Source organism: Myotis davidii, unplaced genomic scaffold, assembly GCF_000327345.1.
Source record: "Myotis davidii unplaced genomic scaffold, ASM32734v1 scaffold24, whole genome shotgun sequence".
Lineage (NCBI taxonomy): Eukaryota > Metazoa > Chordata > Mammalia > Chiroptera > Vespertilionidae > Myotis > Myotis davidii.
In genome coordinates, this window is record NW_006298312.1 from 1,953,808 (window position 1) to 1,971,541 (window position 17,734).

At 35.3% G+C, this 17,734-nt stretch overlaps 1 protein-coding gene across 1 annotated transcript in view; it reads left to right on the plus strand.

Moving 5' to 3' along the window:
* ROBO1 (roundabout guidance receptor 1) overlaps positions 1–17,734 on the plus strand; it is a 1,289,171-nt gene that overhangs the window by 1,222,682 nt on the left and 48,755 nt on the right. Inside the window, exons 16-21 of the mRNA XM_006773945.2 lie at positions 665–896; positions 1,811–1,932; positions 5,125–5,296; positions 8,462–8,659; positions 12,858–12,884; positions 14,282–14,324. Coding sequence (XP_006774008.1) covers positions 665–896; positions 1,811–1,932; positions 5,125–5,296; positions 8,462–8,659; positions 12,858–12,884; positions 14,282–14,324 — 794 coding nt within the window. The remainder of the gene's footprint in view (positions 1–664; positions 897–1,810; positions 1,933–5,124; positions 5,297–8,461; positions 8,660–12,857; positions 12,885–14,281; positions 14,325–17,734) is intronic.

Here is a 17,734-nt window from a genome sequence, read left to right on the forward strand (position 1 = left end):
TTTGTCATGGTTTTAATATGCAGGTGACCTCTGGGAAGTTATTATGTGAAAAAAATGCAACAGATATATACACACACACACACACACACACCTGTTGCTATCTGTTGCTCACTCCACCAATAACTTTATAATGTAATCTTTTTATGATGGTATCTGTAGACTGGCTTTAAACAGAGAAAAGTTTATTTTTGTGTGTATTATCTATTATGCTGCAATAATGGACTTTACCAGTCTTAGAGGGAAGACACAGAGTATTAATCATGAAGATAAAACTTGTGATAGGATGATCACATTTTTTAACTTATAAGTAGTTCTACATTAAGCATTAATTAGGCTTTAAAAATTAGAAAGTGGATAAACACATTTTTCCTCATCCCCCCAAACACTGAGAGACATCTTTTCAGATATTGTCACAGAAGTTCTTTAATGACTTACATTTGTGCATGAAGCGTCAAAATTAATACCTAATTTATATACTAAGGTGAAAAATGAAATACATTACAAAAGTAGTTCTCTGTTTTTATATTCTGCTTTGCGTAAATTTGAAGACCACAGAATGAAATCCAATATAATTTTTTATATTTTTTACACTTAATTTTCATAATTTTCTAATAAACCAACAGAAAGATATTAGTGATTACACTTTTATTTGTCATTTTAATAGGTGGACCAACAGTCTCAGTATATTCAAGGATATAAAATTCTTTATCGGCCGTCTGGAGCCAACCATGGGGAGTCGGAGTGGTTAGTTTTTGAAGTGAGGACGCCAACCAAAAATAGCGTGGTTATCCCTGATCTCAAAAAGGGAGTCAACTATGAAATTAAGGCTCGTCCTTTTTTTAATGAATTTCAAGGAGCAGACAGTGAAATTAAATTTGCCAAAACCCTGGAAGAAGGCAAGTATAATGAAGTGTGTGATTTCTATGTATTGCACAGTACATTTGTTAGGCTTTTATTAACACGATTGAAAATTTTTTATGTTAATAATGACGTTAACTTTCTTTTTATATTGAACATCATATTTTGCTAATAGAATTTGTTTAATTAGAACTACTATAAATTGGTTTAGTAGAGGCTTATAGAAAAATGTGCAAATGTGAAACATTGTATTGCTTAATATCATATATAGATATATTTAATCATTCAGAAATAAAATTCACATTTAAAGATGGAAATGTTTTCAATTTGCTTGCCTTTGCATTATTTTCCATTCATTTATTAAATATTATCTTGAGTAATGACTTGTAAATAAGGTGAGTAATGTCTTGGTTTGCCCAGGACTTTCCAGGGTTAGCATTTTATACTTATGACTCATGTCCCTGGAAACCCTTCAGTTCTAGACAAACCAGTATGATTGGCCACCCTATAACTGGAAATTAAAAGTTAATATTTAAATAAAGGTCAAAGGTTACATGTCACAACTATTCTCCAGAACATTCCCTAAAATGTCTTTACTACTTTGAATATATAAATGATGGAATATAGTTAATAGCATGGATGACTCATTCATCTTCATACTTTTTAAACTCTTTATTAGAGAACATGAGACTAAGGTAGCAGGATAAAAGAAATAGGGATTTCCCTTGGAATTTTTGTGGAGATAATCTCTGTAATGTTGGATATGAAACATTCACAGTAACCATGTGTTAGTAATATTGAGAAATACTTAGTTTGGGATGAGATGCCTCTTTAAAACATATGCATATATTGATATAAATTTTATAGTTATTATTGGTACATTTTAAGTGCCTGCTTTTAATGTCCTCTAATGCCACTGATAATATATTCACTTTTTGAAACAATTTAATAGCACCCAGTGCCCCACCTCAAAGTGTAACTGTATCAAAGAATGATGGAAATGGAACTGCAATTCTTGTTAGTTGGCAGCCTCCTCCAGAGGACACTCAAAATGGAATGGTCCAAGAGTACAAGGTAATCCCTATGTAGTAATTGACTGATGGACATCCCTCTTCCTCTACAAAGAAAAGCAAAAGAAACCTTGGTTACATTGTGCATGGATATTTGGCGCCATCTGCTGGTTTGAATAGCAGTATGTAAAAATTGTTTAAAAACATTTTCCTAGTCAGTAATTGTGGAATACTAATTCTTAAACTATTTGAAAACCATTAATTTAAAAGAGAGAATCTACTTCATCTCATTATATTTAGGTTGATGTAATACCACATAAACAACCAATGAAATGCTAATTTTTTTGCCCTAAAAATAACTTAAATGTATGTTGTATAGGTTACCTTATAGAATTGGCCATGAGTCACATTCTATCAAATATGTCCTTTTTTTTTTTAGTATGTATGCTTGAAATCTTGGAACTTTAGAGATAAGATAAAAATTATTTACTGTACATGAAAATCATTTTTATCTATAAACATTGTTTCAGTTTCTAAGCAATATTTCATGTCTCAGAGGAAATTCAAATATAAATTTCTGTATGTTTAAATGAATTTTTTAATGTGATATAGTGTTAAGGGATTTAATCTAATGATTATGAATAATTATTTTTACCTGTGAAGTCATCCTACTTATTGCATTTAGAGAGTTTTATATAGAATCATTTTGTGCAAATATATATTAAGCATACCAAGGAAGAATAAAAACTAAGTTAGGGACATGGAATTTATCCTATCAATGAATTTGTTTGTATTATGGGATAGTTAAGTGAGTTAGGATAAATGAATTAGAAGCAAGACAATCACAATAGAAAATATGTGTATTTTTTCAACACTTATGTAAACACATTTTAAGTGGAAAAAATGTATTTCTCTAGATCCTGCTTAAAATTTCTATGATGCCTGAGTATTTTTCTAATTACTAGTAGATTATCTCATATCTAAATATTTTATACTGTATCTATTGATATGAAACTGATGTTAAGAAGGTAAACACATTTACCTCATGCAGATAATTACATGCTAATATCTGAATCACTGTAGCTTATTTTTTAAATATAGATGCCTGTCTACCATGCTCAGAAATTCTGATTTAGTAGGTCTACATAATAGGGCCCTTGCATATATATCTTGGTAGATCTTTGAGTGTTTATGCTGTGCGTTCTTGGTTAAGGCCCAAATAAAGGCAATAAATTTTCTTTGGAGTAGCAAATGATTTTCACAATAACCATATATACTGAGCTTAATTTTAGGTATAATTTTTTATTTTTAAATTATTTAAAAAATATATAAACTGAAAATTTGTGCACACGTTTAAAAGGGCAACTTTTTCAAAGTATTTAAAATACTTAAATACTAAATGCAAATGCTGGATGATGATAGATAAGCTGTTCTTTCTCTAAACTTTTTGCAAGGAACTTCTTTTTTGGCAAGTGATTTCTTAAATATTTTAAATTAGATCTTCTAGAGTAATTGAATCATTAAAACCTAAAAGTCTCGACAGTTTCAAGTGCCTTCCTGTGAGTTTCAAGGTTATTTTAATACCGGGAGTGTCAGGATTCTACAGTTCATTCCAGAAAAATAAACTGTGATGAAGGTTTTTAAGGATTTAAAATGAGGTGATGTCTCAGCTCTCAGCAAAATTGTGTAATGTAGGCATTTTCCCCTAAGAGTCAGAACTCATTTCTTTCCTGAAGAAATTCGAAAGAGTGGATTTCACTTAACTTCACGGTCAATTTAAAATAATAAAATGCCTTTCTGAACCTGATTGACTGGTACAAAATCGGTCTGTGGCTTTGGTTCAGCTGCGTAATGTAATTGGGGGGGGGGGGGTGAGGGATCACAAAGGACTCTTTATTTCCAAATGGTCAGATCCTGGTATAGAATCTTACCATTTGCTGGTGTTATGCATTGAAGCTACATTAAAATAATATTAACTTTCAAAGATAAAGTAAAGGTTATTGCCCTCGTGATAGAGGACACTGATATTCTTAGATTTATTTTAAATCCCATTTCCTATTAGACAATAGGATACTTGAAGCTAATCCCACAACTTGCTTCATAAAGAACATAGGGCATGTTTTACTACTTCCTAGATCATTTCCTTATGGAAACTGAGTTCAAGTACTGTCATGCACCACACCCAGATCTTTGGACATTGCCAAAGATTACCCTATGAATAAAATAATCCTTTAGTGTGAAATTTAAATTAAGAATTATAGTGTAGAGCAGAAATCTTTATTTCCGGAAAATAATTTCCTATAACAAATGCCGTTATCAAAGTTAATGAGATATATAATAATTTTCTTATAAGAACATTTTTCTTTCATGTCAGATGTTATTCTTTATAATCTAATATTTTATCAAAGACTAATTAATATTCACATTAACTACAAGATCAGTGTGCTAATTTTCTCCCATTGTTAATAGTTCAACATATCATAGGCTGAGTAAAATCCTAGGATGATTCTTCTTATATTCAGTATATATGGATCGGTTACCTCCCATGCATGCCCCAACCTGGGATTGAACCCTCAACCTTTTGGTATACAGGACAATGCTCAACCAACTGAGCAACCCAGCCAGGACTAGTTATATTTTAATAACCATACATATGTAGGGTAAGCTCTGTCTCTTTTTAAATCACTGCTTCTTGGTTTTGGTTATTTGGGAAAGGTGATAGCACCGGGTAATTTTATACCAGAGAACTGTTGAAGTGAAGTGCTAGACTTGGAGTTTCTTCCTCATCTTTATTTGGTGATATCTGGTAATCTAGTATCACACCTAGCCCACAGTAGGAGTGCAAATGCTGCTTGATGACTTGTATGCATATGAGCATAACCCATGGACACTGACAATAGGGTGGTGAGGGCCTGGGGTGGGTGATAGGGGCGTGCTAGAAGGGGTCTATGAAGGAGGGCAAGAGGAGGATATATATGTAATTCTTTCAACAATAAAAATATTTGTAAAAATGCTTAAAGGAAAAACAATGTACTTGAGAAAGTTTCAAGAGGTCTTGAAGATTCTACTAACACTAGCTTTGCCTAGAAGAGTCTTTTGAGAACTAGATCCTAGGCAAAATAGACTTCAGAAACTCCCCGAATTAGGTTCATGATAGATCTGAACTCTGAGTAGATCTAAAGCCACCATACTATGTTCATCTTTGCATTAACTCAAAGAATTTGCTAGATTAATATTCATTGTGTTCTTCTGACAGGTTTGGTGTTTGGGAAATGAAACTCGTTACCATATAAACAAGACGGTGGATGGTTCCACATTTTCTGTGGTCATTCCCTCGCTGGTCCCCGGGATCCGGTACAGTGTGGAGGTGGCAGCCAGCACGGGGGCTGGGCCAGGGGTGAAAAGCGAGCCGCAGTTTATCCAGCTAGGTAAGTGCTGGCGCAGATCCAGGTTGAGAGTAGATATCACTCTTCCCTTTGGCCTCTTCTTCTTTTTACTTATTTATTTATTTTCATGTAGGGGAGCCACCATTGTAAATTGAATAGAATGTGGATTGTGGTAATGTAGCTACAATATGATGGTGTTAGATTTAATATATAGGACAACTAACCTTAAATTTATCCAAGTGCACATTAAATGATTTTCCAAGAAAAACATTGTCAGTATTCAGTATGATCCTAATCCTGTCCTATTAAATTTTCTCATCTAGTCAAAAAATACAATTGAGCACCAAAGGCACCTCAGTGAACAAGACACAATGTACACCTTCATGAAAATTGCAATTGTTTGGATTAAAATAAAACAAACTTCCATGTAAAGCTTATACTAGGTATTAGAAGTTTATAGCATTATGCAATTTTTATTTACCATTTTCGTCTATTTAAAATTATGGTTGCTTCTTATAACAAAATGTAGATTGAGATGCCAGAGTACATTTAAATATGTTTATATGCTAATTATTTATCAAGTTAAGTGCACGCTTTAAAAGAAGAATAGGAAAAAAACTGACAAAATCCTTCATTACAAAAACTCACTATAGAAAACGTGGCATGAAATAAGATACAAATTAGGAAGTGGTCACCAATATAATTTAAAGCAAACATCAAAAACAGCCACAAAATACTATTGCAAATGGAAAGGGAAGAGGAGAGGGTCAGATATTAAGAGGCGACATTTAATTTGTGAAAGATGCTGAGAAGTCTATGTCAACTTTGTGTTAGATTGTTCCAGATCAGAAATTAGGCATTAGTAATATTGTGTCAGTTGCTAAATTATGAAAAAGGATCAGATATATGCCACAACCATGGGCCAGCATTTGCTTTCTGGGTTACCTTTTATACTTGGTGCATTTGAAAACAGTGCTGATATATAAAACTTTTATGTGAAAATAGCTTCATGATTTATTTCTGGTTCATTTATTGCAAAACTACAGTGTTATATAAGATATGAGGGAAAACAGTTTAAATATGGACTTTTTTTACTCAAACTATTGCCCAGATTTGTGAAATATCAGTATTAACTTATTAAAATTGAATTTATGAGTTACATTATGATAACCATATTGTTGATGTCATTTACCTATTTTGATAACATATGCCTTATAGTCCTGGGTTTTCAAAGATGAACTGGAATTTTAGTTTTAAGATTTAAATCATAGGATTTACGGGACCAATGGTTTGCTTGAAATCATAAATGTGCTCCAGGTTTTTTCCGTATCTCAGCATAGCCTCAGCTGCCATGAGGCAAAGACTGAGAGTAGAGTGGCTGTTTTAATCCACTAGTCACCCTGCATTGTATTCTGTGAAGCCCATCTGGCTGCTTGCGTGAAACCTCTCCTGGCTGTCTCCATTAAACCCACAGCTACCCACCTTAACCTTGCACCGATAGCCATGGAATTCACAAGCCCAGTAAACACAAAGGGTGTGTAGGAATAAAAGAATAGGTCTGCATGGCGAACTTTCAGAAGATGAAGTGCTCTTAGGGTAACCATAGATAAAAGGGTCTGGAACATGAAATAAAACTTTCAGTCAACAAACCGTTGAAGGCAGGTAACTGCTTGTGAAAATAGGTTTTTTTAGCCTTGACCCTCCATAGAATAAAATCTGAAATTCTGTTCAAGAGAGAAAAATAAATCAATAAAAACCACACACACACACGTAGCAATTTAGCCATTTTACATAGAAGCCGCTGCTATTTTCCAAAGGCCGTTTTCTTACCCATTGAATGCTGCTGCTTTTTCCAACCGTGTCAGATTGGAATGCAGCATCATGTAATAAGAAAAGGTAATCTGTAGGATTTATTTTTCTGTTTGAGAAATGTTACTCAGATATGGTGAGTTATACCAATTATTTTTCTGAACAAAAAAAAAAAAATTGGGGGATGGAACCAATGTTTCTATTTTAAAGCACATTGTAATAGCAGAAGATTTTCAGAGTCAGATGATATAACAGTCATAAGAAAGCCCCATCGTAAAGTAGGCAAACACCTTCCTGCTTCTCCAGATGTTGTGGGGGGAGAACATTCACACTGCAGACAGAGTGGGAACGCTGCCCACTGGCCGTCCTCCAGCCTGGCCGCAGTCGGTGCCAGCAGAGTAGGGCATTGCTTTTATGACAGAGCAACAGCTTCCAGTTTTCTGTAGAATTCCAGACGGCTCTGTGTGACGATGAAATGGTGGGCTCGAAAAATTAATATCTTAGTAGGTTTAAACATAAATAGAAAATAAGTAAATTTTAATAGCCATAAATTCCATCAATTTTTAATTTTTTAATCAAAATAGCTGTCAGAAAACATAAGCCTATTTGTTTTGTAACACATGATCATTCTTGTCCATATTTAGTGTTCCTTGTGGTGGTTATTATTTCAAAAGAAAGATTATTTATACTTTGTTCAGTGGTAGCATTATCTTCATTTCTCATTGCTTTTTAATAATCCTGAATTTTATAGGCCCTTCTGAACATAGGTTCAAATAATGTGTTTCTAAGACAGTTAAGAATCAGAATATAGTCTGTGTGGGGTGGGGTGTGTGGGTGGTGATGGGAGAGATGGAAGACACAGCATGTATTTTTTTTTCAATATCTACCTTATACAGGAAATAAAATTTACTTATCCTTTTTAGAACATATAATTGAGGGTTTCTATGGAAGTCTGAGAAAGTATATCTTTCTTATACTTACTTATCGGGGACCCCTTATTTGTATACTTACAGTAGAGTATTTCATTTTTTACTATTGTACTTTTGTGTTTACCTCAGCACTTTCCTGTGAAACTTAATATAAGCAATGAGCCACAGAGTTTTCTGGAGTAAAAAAAAAAAAAAAAAAAAGGAAATTGTGTGCCATTGCCTTTGCTTTAAAATAAATTCCATAAAATTATATCATATTTGTTTTGAATGAAAATAAATAAAACGAATATAGTTTTGCTGAAAGTCTCACGAACTATTTTAACTAACAACGCTGGTGTTGCAAATTAAGAAATGGAAGCTATTGTCCAAAAATTAACACAATAATGATGGCAGTTTTATGTTATGTAAATTATGAGTTCATTATCTTATTGCGTTTTAAACCCAAGTTAATCTGAAGATGGCTTTTCAGATTCTCATGGCAACCCCGTGTCACCAGAGGACCAGGTGAGCCTGGCTCAGCAGATCTCCGACGTGGTGAAGCAGCCGGCATTCATCGCGGGCCTCGGGGCGGCCTGCTGGGTCATCCTCATGGTCTTCAGCATCTGGCTCTATCGGCACCGCAAGAAGAGAAATGGGCTGACCAGTACCTACGCGGGTATCAGGAAAGGTACTAGCTTTCCTAAGTTTTTTATATTTTACTATGTTGACATAACTCTTGTCTTAATATGTGAATGCAAATTATGTATGTATATATACTTATTAAGTCATTTTAATACATAGGATTTTCAATAGTGCTTTTATTTTTTCATGACATCTGCCTGCATGTTAACTCCTTTGAGTAGCAATGCTACATACAGGACTAATCAGTTCCAGGCCCAGTTCCCGTAAAATGTATTTCTCCCAGGTTGGTCTGCCTGGGTGTTCTCCCATCCTCTGGTTCTCTTAGGGAATGACATTTTTGCTTTATATTCTCAAGGAACTTTTTAATCTCCTTGCCACAGAAGTAATAAATACAAGCTTTGAACTGTCTCACACAGCTTTAAGGTGACATTGTTGCCTTTGTGAAGCTAAAGAGGTTACTTGTAAAATCATTATTTTTATGGTTGTTTCTGATTATTTATAAAATAGTCATTTCTTTTGACTATGAAATACGTGACTGAATGAGGTCCTTCAGGTTGCAGAGAGAGGAGGTGTAGTACTTTTTCATTGTTATATTTAAAGTTGCAGATTTGACTGTGCATATGCTGTTAATTAGTGAGGGTGATTTTGTTACAAATATGTTTACAGTTTTAGGAGATAAAGTTTACTTGCCTGCTATTATTTATAATTTTGTGGATAAACCAAATATGTGGCACAGACACCTTTGCCACAAATCCTTAAATTCTGCAGATTGATAACTTACGTTTTATTCTCTGAGGAGATTTGATAACACTGCGGATGTATAATTCTCCCCCACTCCCAAATATATTCATCAGTTCTGGGCCTCAGACACAGGCCATGGCTGAGATGATCTAAGGCCCAGTTCTCAGGGGATGGTCCCAATTTATGTCTTTAGTCCAACTAAATATTTATAGTGCTCCTGTTTCTCTCAAAATGGCCCTGGTTTGGATGACAACTAATACATTCACCCTAGGTTAAGGGCCTTTGCTTAATTTAAGACAACACTTTTGCTTTGCCGCAATGCAAATTTAAAGAGAATTATCAAAGACATTCCTTCCCCTACCATCACCAACCTTAAAAAAATAAAATAAAAGGTGTGCATATTTCCCAAGTGACCATTTCCTACATGTGTTGGCCAAGTCATTGCTCTGACCAATTAAATGGCAAAGTAAGAATTTGCAGTGCCAGTTAGAATGTCCCTATATACTTATAAACAGTCTGAAGAGCAGTCTTACATATTTGTACTGCCCGTCACAGAGGGGCTTGGCAAGAAAGAGTCAGCATGGAATTCATCACCACCCTGTAAAATGAAGCAACATGCGTCTTGCCTGGGGCTGCACAGCAATCTCGTCATGTCCATGCCTTTGCCATGACATTACATCCCCAAATGTTTTCTAGATATGTATGCACTCTAGAGATGAAGCAAAATGTCAGTATCCCTTCTTGTGGAATGGAAAATGAGGGCTTAGAATTCAGTGGTTCTCAACCTTCTGGCCCTTTATATACAGTTCCTCATGTTGTGACCCAACCAAATAAAATTATTTTCGTTGCTACTTCATAACTGTAATGTTGTTACTGTTATGAATCATAATGTAAATATCTGATATGCAGGATGGTCTTAGGTGATCCCTGTGAAAGGGTCGTTTGACCACCAAAGGGGTCGCGACCCACAGATTGAGAACCGCTGGCTTAGATGTAACCACAAGGAGCACTGGTGCTCATTTCTATACAAAATAGAACAATATCAGGTGTTACCATAAAAAGCCTGCGACTGAAAACAATGCAGAGAAGGGTTTGCAGTGTCTGCGTTGTGGAGCCTGGAAAGAGCTGAGTAGAGTGTTAGGGGGGAAAGGGGGAGATAATATCTGATTTGAATGAGGAAAAGTGACTAATTAACATATAGATGTAGACTCTCTTGAATTCTGCAGGAATCCTGTATTTCTTATTGCAATAGAGTGCTATAGCTGTGTAGTTACAGCAATTTAATGTTTTGTATTGTCTTGAAATCTAAATATGTGACATGAAAAGCTTTCTTCCTGAGATGTTTCTTTTCCTGTACTAATGTTCTTTATGCATGCTGGCAAATGCCTATATGCTCTTTCTGCAAAACCTATTAAACTAATGTCATTGTCCTTTTAACTAGCAGAACTCGTAGAACATAATTACAAATGTAATTGGTGAGCATTTGATTCTGCTTTCTTCATTTTGCCTTGCCGGCACTTTTTCATAATCCTATTTCTATGCAATTAAAAAAAGGTGCCTCCTGAAATCTTAAACTATCTATGTCAGAAACAATGCCGGTAATTATACAAAAAAAGGAAGTGAAGTATTTTAAAGAAATAAATGTAAAAGAGTCTATTGGCTTATAAACCATCAATTCAGAGTGTGACTGGGAAATAGGGAGCTCTCTCCCCGCCGCCCGGCCCCCCTCCACACCACACATACATTTATCTGTAGGCATTTCACCCCGTCCACATTCATATTGTGCCATCACTGGGCAAACAGAATGTACTATATTATTGGAAGCTTTGAGAATTAAGTTATTCTTTGGTGTATATGCTGTTAAAAGTTCACTTATAGACCAACCTCTTTTTATCTCTTCTTCAATTCCTTAAACCAGGGCTACCAGTTAGCTAGGCATACTGGCAAGGACCTTTCATATTTTCCCTATGTCCTTGTGATAGCAAATTAATGTTCAGGTACTCTATTCTTGCTTGAATAGCTTTACTTTTTATGTACCTTTTTTTTAAATGGAGACTTGTTACTATGGCTCTGTATTTTTTATTGTAGCTAAATTACATTGACTCTCTGACAAGACCCATCTGAAAGAAAACAATAGATTCTTAAAACAGGGTTTGTCATGCTGCAGACGAAGGCCAGTGAATAAACTGGATCCATAGCATTGAGTTTTTATTTTCATTCTTTCTAGCATGCCCAGAGATGGAGTGACTTGGTAAGAAGTGACAGCTATAAAGGTGTGGCATTCCAGTTTGCCTCCCCAAATGCTCTAATCCTAAAGTCAATTGTTTGGAGATTTTCCAGTGTGAAGTGGAAAATACATTTTTGGCAGCTTTTTGATCCACAATAGCTAACCAATATTATAGTTTGTGTATTTAAGGATTGCGTAAAAGCAAACTTTAATCTTCAAGGAGTAAGATAGATGTCCTTGCTTTCCTCACCAGGGCAGTGTGAAGAGCTTAGAAATAAGTCATCCTCCATGAAATATCCTGGAAATAGCAATAGTGTAAACTGACACCGAGGAATTGGAGACCATAGGAAAATGGGGGAGGCAAGGCTGCTACTTTTGAGGTCTGCAGCTCCATTCCAGGCATTATTGATTAGATTAAGATTTATAGCTGCAGAGAGCGAAGGTTTTCAGAGGGTGTTATTGTTCTATTGTTTAGCTTCCAGAGTGTGGCATTAAAAAAATTGCTCAGCTTACTCCTAGAAAGCCTCTAAACACAAGCTAAAATAGGAAAATTAAAGTTTAAAACTCCCCATTTCTTCTGTCCATTCACAAATTTCTATGATAAAAATGTAGCTTTACACTGTTTATATAATAAGGTGTCAGGCATTACTTGGCATTGAAATAGTTCAATTTTATGGTTCTCTTTATTCCAGTTCTTCCTTTCTTCAATTCTTTCTGTCTTCCTTCCTTTTCCTCCCTCCCTCCCTCCCTTCCTTCCTTCCTTCTTTCCTTCCTCCTTCCTTCCTTTCGTGCTTTCTCTCTCTCTTCTCCCCTCAGTCTTTGTCTCTGTCTCTTAATGATGAATACTTAAGAGCCTATTAGTCCGCTTTAATAAGCATTTACTTTCAGATTTCTAGATAAGGTTGAAGTGAGACCCCCATCATGCTTGTTTAAGAATCCATCATCCACTGTTTGGAAATGATTTATAGTAGAGGGGTCCTGTTTGTACTAAAGCCATGAGCTGAATCTGTTACCAAATGCAGGGTCATTCACAGGCTAACCCAGCACAATTCCCCTCCGTACTAGAATGTCAGACACTTCAAAATGGTACCTGCAGAGACACGTTCTCTCTTTAACCTCAGATTCTGTTTTGTTCCTATATCAGAATGTCAGAGCTGCTGGCTTAGTTATTTACATTTGTCTTATGTTCAGCTGTCTGCTTGATTTATACTAATGTGATATGTTCCCTTTCTCTCTTCAGCTTAATAACTGGTTTATATTTTGTTTTGATTTTCAGTCCCGTCTTTTACCTTCACACCAACAGGTATATATTTGCACTTACCCTCCTCCTTTCCTTTGTTAGTTCAGCATGTGTTGTACTATTGTGTTTCAGTTTTTATTTCATTTTTGCAGGAAGTTGGGGGAGAGGGCTTAAATGGAATATAATACTTCATTTACTCATGTCAGGCATGCCTTTGAAGCAGAAATGGTTGGTGTTGCTTTTCATGCCTTTAATGCAGTTATTTATTCGTATTGCACACTGCACATCAGCCTTGTATGCATGTGTTTCATTAGATGGACACACTGTAGCTACCCTCGGCATGATTTAACACATTAATGATCTTATTGATGATTTCATACTTGGCAGTACATTTTTCCTTAACTTAAGCTTTCAGGTTTTCCAACAAAAATGTCTCTCCCTTTCAGTCCGGTCCATAGAATCAACATTCTTGAAGGCAACTAAAATAGCCAGCACACCTGAAGATAAAACTTCATTTTCCCTAAGTCAGAATCCTGATGTTCCGTTCTCTTCTGTTTCTTTCAAAGTGGGTCCTCCACTCTCACGTCACCTCCAGTGAGAGATGTACCTGGAGCCTTGCCTCCTCGCTGCTAATCCAGTTATTGAAATCACTGGAAGCAGTTATCTCTCCTCTGCAGACTCCCAGTTTGGAGTTCTTCTAAGTAGCAGAATTTGGCAGCTTTTAGAAACACATTTCTTCTTAGAAAATGTGTCTGTAGTTACAGAAAAGCTAATCTCCTTAACCAGTTGCCTATGTGCAAATCTTGTTTTGTTGTGGCTAGATTTTTATGCCCATACTTTATTAAGCTGAGAATGCTTTCAAGGGCATTAAAATATATGTTTGCTATATATACATGCCTGATGAAAATATAATGAGAAGAGCTTCTAGAAGCCACAATAAGGAAAACATTGCAGTAATTGATAGTCACAGTGTGGCCTATATACATCTTTGTGTGTGGAGAGAGATAAGGGTTATTTAAACATTTCTCTTTGTCTTACAGTTACTCATACTTCTGGGGAAATAGTCTAATAGGAATTTTCCCCTCAATTTAAGATTTCACTTAAATCTATAAAATGATATGATATAATAATAAAATGAAAATATAAATCTATGGGAATTCAACTGTACAAATGTATGACAGAGATATTTAATAAGAGTGTACTGACATTTTCTTTTGCTTAGTTCTCAACCTTGTGGATACATTGATAAGAATAACTTTATTTAATTCTATACAATGTTTAAAAAAATACTACTTGAATCAGAAATCTGCTAATTTCTGTGATGATTTTTTTGTTGTTTCTAAGTAGAAAGGGAGAATGCATTCCATTTTAGAAAGATGCTCATAAATGTACTAGCTTTTGATATACAAATATAAACATGTCTATTAATTTTTATTTCTTTTTTTTTGGTAACATTCTAGTAACTTATCAGAGAGGAGGCGAAGCTGTGAGCAGTGGAGGGAGGTAAATATTTTGCTTGTTTTGTAGATTTTAAGGGGAATTCCAGATATTTCCTCTTGTCTTCCTTGATGACATCGCTCTCTTTGCTTAAAAGATTTAAGTTAAAGGTGAAATTTGTTCAAACCTTTCAGAAATACTCCACTCCGCTGTGCTGTGACACCAGCTTGTTTACACACAAATGCAGTTCCTGATTAGAGCTGTTGCATCAAAGTCAGTGACCACCAGAGGGAGAACTTGAACCAGGAAAGACAGACTTGCTGATTTAGCAGATGATTAAAAGGACTTATAGTAATCAAGTGATGGCATTTATGAAGATTAAGAAATATAACTAGTTAACAGATACTATCAAACAAAAACTGTTCATTTAAAACATGCTGAAAACAGCATTTGCTCATAAGTTGTAGGTTATGTTTGTTTGTTTTTCTTGTTATGAATTCAGCCTAGTTCAGCTGTCCATATTGCAGGGAAATGTGAAGTAAAAAAGAAACCTAGGTAGCTTATTAACACAGAGCTTTCTTTTCTATAATAAAAATGAACCTCAATCCTATGTTTATGAATTTTTTGTTATTATTCAGTGAACTTTAATATATTCACAGGGAAATTACAAATTGAGGTGAGAGATGGCTTAAAGGGAATGAAATAATATATAAGTTATATGAGCCATACTTCAGAATTTTCTACAATAAGATTTTCTTTTTTAAAAACTGACATCTTGCTTAAGGTGTCAGAAAAAAAATCTTCCAACAAAAACCGTTTTATGATTCTCAAGTTTAATTAATTTATTTGTTGCCATGCTCTGTACAGATGGGTAATGTGACTGTTCCTGGAAAAGACAAAAATGAGTAAGATATTGCTCCTGAAATCGAGGAACATATGTCTGATACAAAATCACTGAATTAGTATATGACAAAGTAGTTTACATGGAAATGTTGATAACCTTTATCCAATGCAGTACAAATACAGCAACAAGCACTACTAGGTACTGCTGCAGCTTCCTGTTTGCATACCTGTGAAACAAAGCCAGCCGCTGGAAGATCCAAAAGCTAGGGAGGTCTTCATGAGGAATAAATCCACTTGATTCAGGAATTAAACCAGGGCATGTTTTTGCATCCAGGGGATTTCCATCTAAATCATAGCCCAGACAGTCATGAAACAGCCTCTGGCATAAGAACATTCTCTCATGAGTAAATCTGGAATGCCTGACTATAAACCACCTCTCTATCTCTATATATTTATGACTTTAGACTTCAGTTTTCTCATTAATCAAAGCATATTAAAGTGTGCTTATTGAGCAGCTTCTATATTCTCTGCGCTAGCCCCTGCATGAGCACAGGCACAGAGGAGTACATGCGACATACACACACACACACACACACATACACACACACACATGCACAGTATAAGTTTTGTTTCTGCTGAAAAGGAATTAACAACCTAAATAGACCAAGTTATCAAATCAGAATAATGACAGGAGCCCATAGGTATCAAATGCTAGTTTCTGTAGAAGGGCTGAAAATTTACAAAGTTCCTGAAATATTTTTCTATTTGGAAAGCTCACCAATAACCATGCAAATTTAACCTTTTAAATCTAAAAAATAGAATAGCATTAAAACCGGTTTATTTCAAATGTCAAATAGAAATCACCTTTATTCCCTATGAAATGATAAAATATGCTGAAATATTACAGAGAGCAGCTAAATAAGTATATTAGACTCAGTGCTCAAAATGACAATTTTGTGTATACATAAACACAATTTTAAATTTATTTATTAATCAAACATATTTATTGACTGCCCAACATGTAACTTGGCACTGTTCTAGTTGCTTGAGATATATCAGTGAACAAAGTCAGTAAAAATTCCTGTCTGCGTGAACCTATGTTTAGTGAGGGAGAGAGAAGATAAATAAGAAACATTTAAAAAGTCAATTTCATAATATTAGCAGTTGAGTGATATGGGAAAAGTAGGACAGCATAAGAGGGATCAGGAGGACATTAGGAAGAGGTCTTATTTTCTAGCCATTTTGAGAGTGACTGAGTGTGTGTGTGTGTGTGTGTGTGTGTGTCTAAGACCCAGTATGGTAGGAGAATGAGGAGTGAACCAAACTCCTGCACTCGTTTCTTTCATGTCCATTCCTTAATCCCTGCTTCCCTCAGGCATCTCAGACTCCAGGAGCCCTCACTGAACCTCCTACCTCATCTGCTTAGTGATACCTAAGTCAAAATGTTCCAGTCATGCTCTTCCCTGCATCCGTTACTGCTTTTTGTTGAGCCTAAGTTTTACCCCCTTTACTATCACTATTTTGTTTCCCTTCAAACACTTGTTCTTTCTTGCCTAATCTATTACAAAAGCTCTCAGCAGTCCTGCTTTCATCTGTCTCAACTTGGACTATTTCATGTGAATTCCCTTTGCCCTTTTGGAGACAGAATATTTTTAAATGCATATGATCATGTCTCTCAGTGGCTGAAGTATTATTGATCTTTGAAAGATAATCATCAAAAACTATCTAAAAGGGGAAGGAATGTGTGAGTTATTGAAAAAAATGAATGTCAGAAGACTTAAGTTCAGTCGACTTTAAAGAAAATTTGGGGTGCTGGACATTTCCCTCCCATAAAGGAGAAGGTTTAGCTAAAAATCACTTCCAGTTTTCAATATTGTAAATTTAGCTCTTCCCAGAGAAGGGTGAATGAGGATTGTGGTAAGTAAAAGACCTCTTCGCAGCTTGAAAAAGAAGGGGACTTGTGATGTAACTCAGGGGAATGTATTGGAAATACTAAGTAACTGTTCCTATTCATTTGCTTTCCTTACCTCAAACATCCCAGTTACCTCTTCAAAAAAACCCTACTTAAGACCAACCCACAGCATCAACCAGGAAAAAGCAAACAAAATCTTTAAAAAAAAAAAAAAAGGAGTTGGGAAGTCAGGCTAACCAGGTGGAAAATGCCAACCCCACATTTTTTTTTTTGGCTATGGGAGTTGAGAAAGTGAGTTCAGGCTTGCTTCTCTTTAAAATATTGGCCACTCTTAGATCTGTCCTTCCCTTCTTCGTGGCTTCAAAAGTCTATCATGTTATCAATGGAAAGAGGAGACAGTCTAAAGCAACTCTTACCACTGGGCTCCTTCACCATTTTCCCCAGCGCTTGAATCATGTAGCATTTTATTTTGTGGTTTATGAGTACAAGTAGGTGTTTTTTGTTTTGTTTTGATTTTGGTGAGTGATCGTCATACTTGGAATAAAAGGAGCAGAGAAATTAAAGGTAACTGCCACCTGGTTACTTAAGTTCATTTGTTCTCTTTTCCTTTGTGACACAAATTTATCCCCCTAATATAAATTGTATGATAAATTTGTTTGTTTGATTTTTTTTAGGTCCTTGTGTCTTCCTTTTCCTGATAAATACTGTCTTTTTGAAAACA